At 54.5% G+C, this 6,512-nt stretch overlaps 1 protein-coding gene across 1 annotated transcript; it reads left to right on the forward strand.

The window, feature by feature from the left end:
- The first annotated feature begins 49 nt into the window (after positions 1 to 49).
- Positions 50 to 2,185, forward strand: SLC18A3 (solute carrier family 18 member A3). The gene has a single exon (XM_057371421.1). It carries the CDS (start codon positions 50 to 52, stop codon positions 1,634 to 1,636), a length of 1,587 nt encoding a protein of 528 aa, XP_057227404.1. The 3' UTR covers positions 1,637 to 2,185.
- Positions 2,186 to 6,512: the final 4,327 nt, after the last annotated feature.

Here is a 6,512-nt window from a genome sequence, read left to right on the forward strand (position 1 = left end):
CCCCGCCGTGCCCCATGCGGGCGGCGGGGCGGCGGCGGCGCTGAGGGCCATGTCGGAGGCGGGGGGCGCGGGCCGGGCGCGGGCCGCCGTGGAGCGGCTCTCGGAGGCGGTGGGCGAGCGGCGGCGGCAGCTGGGCACTGCCATGGGGGAGGCGCGGCGGCAGCGGCGGCTGCTGCTGGTGGTGGTGTGCGTGGCGCTRCTGCTGGACAACATGCTCTACATGGTCATCGTGCCCATCATCCCCGACTACATCGCGGCCATGCGTGGCGGCGGGGGCACCGCCGGCCCGTCCGCGCCCGCGGGGGGCAACGGGAGCGGCGGCGGCAACCGGAGCCTTCTGCCGGCGCGGTACCCGCCGGCCTCGGGGGGCAACGAGGACTTGCAGATCGGGGTTCTGTTCGCCTCCAAAGCCATGCTGCAGCTGCTGGTGAACCCCCTCAGCGGCACCCTCATCGACCGCGTGGGCTACGAGGCGCCGCTGCTGGCCGGGCTGGCCGTCATGTTCCTCTCCACCGCCACCTTCGCCTTCGCCGAAAACTACGCGACGCTGTTCGCAGCGCGCAGCCTGCAGGGGCTGGGCTCTGCCTTCGCCGACACCGCCGGCATCGCCCTCATYGCCGACCGCTATCCCGAGGAGCCGGCGCGGAGCCGCGCCCTGGGAACGGCGCTGGCCTGCATCTCCTTCGGCAGCCTGGCCGCTCCCCCCTTCGGCGGCGTCCTCTACGAGTTCGCCGGCAAGCGGGTGCCCTTCCTGGTGCTGGCCTGCGTCTGCCTCCTCGACGGGCTGCTRCTGCTGGTCCTGGCGCCGCCCGGCGGCACCGGGGCGCGGGCCAACATGCCCGTCGGCACCCCCATCCACCGCCTCATGATTGACCCCTACATCGCCGTGGTGGCAGGGGCCCTGGCCACCTGCAACATCCCCCTGGCCTTCCTGGAGCCCACCATCGCCAACTGGATGAAGGATTCCATGGGGGCCAGCGAGTGGGAGGTGGGCCTCACCTGGCTGCCCGCCTTCTTCCCCCACGTGCTGGGCGTGTACGTCACGGTCCGACTGGCTGCTGCATACCCCCACCTGCAGTGGTTCTACGGGGCCCTGGGCATGGCCATCATCGGTGCCAGCTCCTGCTTGGTGCCAGCCTGCAGGAATTTCGGGCAGGTCATCATTCCGCTTTGTGGCATTTGCTTCGGCATCGCCCTGGTGGACACGGCCCTGCTGCCCACCCTGGCTTTCCTGGTGGACGTGCGCCACGTCTCTGTCTATGGCAGCGTCTACGCCATTGCAGACATCTCCTACTCGGTGGCGTATGCCCTGGGGCCCATCGTGGCCGGCCAGATTGTGCACACCATGGGCTTTGCGCAGCTCAACCTGGGCATGGGGCTTGCCAACGTGCTTTATGCCCCTGTCCTTCTCTTCCTCAAAAATGTCTGCCAAATGAAACCCTCTCACTCGGAGAGGAACATCCTCCTTGAAGAAGGACCTAAGGGACTCTATGACACCATCAAAATGGAGGAGCGCAAAGGCGTGGGGAAAAGCCTCCAGCCGGCAGGCGAGATGGGTGAGAATGGCATGGACTCTTACCACAGAGATCTGAAAGGGGTGTCTGAGGAGGACTCATCGGACTATGAGTACAGTTAGGTTCCCCAACGTGGCCCAGACCCGGAGCAAGGAGAGACATGTGYGAGAGAGGCAAAGCCGGGGGATGAAAATGTTACTGCATTATGTTTCTGTACTGACGTGCAATATATACAGTTTAACCTTTGTCATGATGTTATGGCTTTCTTCTAGACTTAATTTTAATCGGTATTTCCCTCAGAATTCTGGCAAGGTGGGAAGGGTGGAGACAATACTGAAGAAAATTATTGGAGTAATCATTAGCAGAAATCTGAGGGGGTCCTTCAAAAAAAAAAAAAAAATCAGAAAGAAAACAAAAAACCCAACAGCCTTGTAGCTGGGGTATAATTGTGCAGAGTGTTCTCAAGCTGAAACTGTGTGTGACATACTGTATATCTGTAAAAATTACGAGAAAAGCAAAAAAGTATGTGTAAAATTTTAAATGGTGTATTCAGGGACTTCGTAGATCTTGTGTACATATACTCAGACTTTCAGTTGGTTTCATAGATTTAAGAGCAACAACTGTCTCATTTTATTCTTCCTTGGGAATAAACCGAAGTATTGTATTTTTTTTTCTCTCATGTGCTGCTCTCTGGTAAGTGCAATATGCTGTATTATGTTGAAGTCCAAGTTACAAGAATAATACGATCTGAATAAACAGACTTGGAGGGGATTGTTTGTTTTTTGTTTTGTTGTTGAAGGCTACTTGAGGGAGGGAGCTGATTGTGCTCATTGTAACTCCTAAGGTAACAATTCCCTAGAGCACAATTTTTACTAGCTACCGAAACCACACGGGAGAAAACCCCAGTACAAAATGTTCTCATTCATTCTTCACAACTTAACAGGTCTGAGCAAACAACATCGCKCTGCAAACGTGCTACTGCTTGCCTAAAACCAGCTCCTTGAATTCTCATGCAAATTCAATTTTAATTCTACACAATCATCCATTTCAATTTTCTAATATTCCAAACATTGCATCGCTAGCAGTTAGAGATGCAATACTGACAAGTGCCTTTCTCTGTGCCAAATGGTGCCCCAATTGCAAGGCACCCACCTCAGTGAGCCGACAGAGATCAAACAAAAACAAAAGATGGGTGAAATGTTTCATTCAAACATTTGCAAAAAGTGGAAACCTTCTATCCACCCACAAGGGAACCAGACTGCATAATTTACCCCGTACAATTCTCTTAATATAAAACAAAACCGTTTAATTCCTAATTCGTTAGGAAACAAATCATTTGTAATCGCAAGAGGGGAGACAGGACATTTACGAGTGGCCATAGCACCCGGTAAAGGGCTGCCGGCCGCCCCTGGGGATGTGTCGCCGCGCGGGAGCGGCGGAGGAGCGGCCGGTTGGTTCCGCTGAGCTGCGCGGGACGCGCGGCCCCGCCGCTCCCGCCGGGGCGGTCGAGTCGCTGCTCCGGCAGCGCGAAACTCTTGGAAACAGCGGGATGGCGCTTTGGCACGGAGGTTCGGCGAAGGAGCAATGACCACCGCGGAGAAAGGTGAGACCCCGTTCCCTAAACCTTTAGCCGCTTCTTTGTGGTAAACGGTAAAAGCGGWGCCTCCCCCGGACCGCCGCCCGCCGTGCCGCTGCTGCTGCCGGCCCTAGGGCAGCTCCCGCAGAGCCCGGGCTCCTCCCGGCACGGCTGCCACCCCGTCGCTGCTTCCACCCCTCCCGGCCGTGCTGCCGGCAGCCACCCGGCGCCGCCCGCCCCTGTTCGGCCACCGAGCTTTCAGGAGCCTTAGGCGACACTGTGCGGCACTCGCGACAACCCCCATGGCAAGGCAGGTCTGCGAGCACAGTAGCCCCTTGGGGCTGCTCTTGCCGCTGCCAACCCGACGGCGGTAGGAGCGTGGGCGAGCCCGGCTGTGCCCGGCCGCCCTGCGGGACATGGCCGGCGCGGGGCGACCCGGCACCGCCGCAACCGTCAGGCACAGCAGGCACAGGGGCGCAGCGGGAGCGGGGACAGCGCAGGCAGCAGAGCCTGTTGCGCGCAGCGGGAGGGGCGGTGGGGCAGGGCAGGGCMGGSCCGGGCGGTGCGGGGCGGGGAGGAGCCAGCGGCGGCTGGGTTGAGCCGCCCCCCGCACGTCCCCACCCAGAGGGGACCTGGCCGCGAAGGAGGCGGCGGTACCTTGGACAGAGCCGCCGCGACTCGCGGAGCCCGCCCGGCCGCCGCTCCGGAGCTCCCCGACGAGCAGGTACGGGCTGCGCGCCCCGCGCCTGCCGCTGCCCCGATGTGCGGCTGCGGGAGAGCCAGGGGCCGGGGGCAGCTGTGGGAGCGGGGGCGGCGGGTCCCTTTGACACCCACGGGCTCCTTTGCCGCCGCCCGTGTCTCGCCGCGACGGGCGGTTCGGGAGGGAAGGGGCTTCTCTTGGGGCTGGGGCTTGGGAAGGTGTCGAGACGAGACCTGCCGGYCGCTTCCCGAGCGTGAGCGCTCCCCGACGGGTCCAGCGCTGCTCCCATGGCCCGCAGGGAGCTCCCGGCCGGCGACAGGGCGGCTCCTGGCTCCGCTCGCGATGCCCACGGCATCAGCAGTGCGTGCTTCACACGTGTGATCCTTACAACGCGTACATTCCTCTTAACTTCAAGTATAGATTCCTGAGAATAAGGAACTTTTTAACTTTAAGCCTGTCCTGATAACAGTGAGAATGAGGATGAATAAATGGGAGCTGAATGTATTGCCCCAACAACATTATATTACTGCAAGCTGCCTCCCGCGTGCACTGTGTAAGGAAAACTCAAGTATAAGCACGTGGGCTTATTTTAGTCCTTCTCTGTTATCTGCTAGCGGAGAGATCAGTGCCTTTTGTTGTGGATTTGAGTTGCTGCTTTGAGCTGTGAGAAGGCCACCCGGCTCCCCAGCCTGCTGTGACTCGCAGCCACCCTGCTAAGCCKCTCACCCTGGCCCTCCAGCTAAGCCAGCTGTAAATAAAAACAGCTAGGATTATTTTTTCCTTTTTTGCCTAATAACTTTGACAATGCACCTCACAGCTTTCTAGTGAGCAACTTTGAAGTCATCTTGAATTTCTGCAGGATTTTCTCCTGTGTCAGTTTTCTTGTCCTTTATTAGGCAAATACAGGATTGGGTGTGATGCTAAGCTGTCAGCACTCAAACCAGAGACAAAGCCTCCGTTCATCCCCACAGCAGAGAAAAGCATAGTTCAGGCTACCACCTCCAAACTCCTTTATCACACTGTTTTTATAGATATGCAGGGCTGTTTGTAGTAGCATTTACTACAGACATAGAGCCAATATAGACCACATTGCCGTTTGACAAAAAAAAAAAAAAAAAAAAAAAAAAAAAAAAAAAAAAAAAAAAAAAAAAAAAAAAAAAAAAAAAAAAAAAAAACCAAAAAAAAACCAAAAAAAAAAACCCACCGGAAAGAAAGAACTAAGGTCCCGGCAAGAAGAGTACCAGCAGGATTTTTCCTTTAAGGGAGTACAGTTTGAGGGGTGCTAAAGACAAAATGGCTGGTCTGTATTTGAATGCAGGCAGGGGGCTGAGGCCAGCCCATAAAGAATGACTGAGCAAGCCAACAGTCTTCCAAGAGTTATAGGACATGCATTGTTTGGGGGGCTTTGAACCCGTGTTTTAGGAATAGAGTGCACAACTAAGTGATGWGAGCACACGAGAGGGAGCAGAGCAGCACAGTGGGTTAATGTGGCCTTTCCATCAGGGAAATTGCCTCTCACCTGGGTTGAAATTGTGAGCAGATGACAGATCAACACGAGTTTGCTGTGTGGCTCATTGCAGGGCCCCRGGGACATCTCTCAACCTTACACAACCAATTTCACAGCACATGGCCCCACTGACAGCCAGTGCAGGACAGGGAGAGGACAGGATCGACACAAGGTGTCAGTGACCACATACACATTGGCAGAGCCACGCTGGAGCTGCAGGGCTGTAATAGCCAAGCCAGTTCCTCAGGAGAGGAACAATCCACAGCCATCTCCACCCATTGCGAAACAAAACTCTTCAACTCACTTTCATATACTGTAGGGTTTTATCCAAATTGTTCGCAAAAGCTGTTGTAGAAATAATTCCAGTGCCCTGAATGTATAACTCCAAAGATAACAGCAAAAAAATTCTTTTCTACATAGCCAACACATGTTGTCTTTTAGATTTTGCATACATACAGTGCAAAGTAATTGAAAGAAAACCAAAAAACCTCCAATCCATCGAGACTTGACTGAACTCAAAAAAATCAGTCTGCTTTATCTGTACTTATGTAGTGTCATCATTGAAGGACAATCATTTGGAGTGGTCGCTAGTATATYTGAACAAATATGGGTGTCAGCTTATTCCTGCACAGAAAAGCAGTTAAAGGCAGCTTTAGAAGTGAAAACCAGGATAAGCACAATACCAGAGAGACATCAGTGGAAGTGTTTGCTCTGTCACTGGTTCCTTTTGTGRCTTCTGGCAGCTTAAGCTGTCTCTGTGGACAAATAGATGCTATTTGGAAAGACTGTTCTATGAAGCAGCTCAAATCCAGTGCACAGTATCTCTCCCAGAGACTCTCTCTCTCAAATCCAGTGTACAGTATCTCTCCCAGAGACTCACAGGATCTCCCAGCTCACACCTACACCCCAAAGCACTGCTACCCTGTGAGATTCTAGCTGCAGAGGGCAAAGGCACATCTCCATCAAGCTCCTTTTTACATCTTCTAGCATGACACTGTACCCATGGAACAGTGCCACGAAAAATGCATTTCAAGCCTGTGGTGTTTTCATATAAAATGGTAAGGGGACAAAATAGAAGATCCTAATATAGAAAACTGCAGAATTACTATTACCTGTGTCAACGTAAGTACTTTCAAAGAAAAGTCYCCTCTTTCCTCCAGCTAACATGTAACAGTAATACAAAGCACGCAGATCATGCCAYGATAAATCGCGAAG

The sequence above is a fragment of the Malurus melanocephalus genome, unplaced genomic scaffold (genome assembly GCF_030028575.1).
Source record: "Malurus melanocephalus ecotype Western Australia unplaced genomic scaffold, MMel_1.1 scaffold_146, whole genome shotgun sequence".
In the NCBI taxonomy this organism is placed as follows: domain Eukaryota; kingdom Metazoa; phylum Chordata; class Aves; order Passeriformes; family Maluridae; genus Malurus; species Malurus melanocephalus.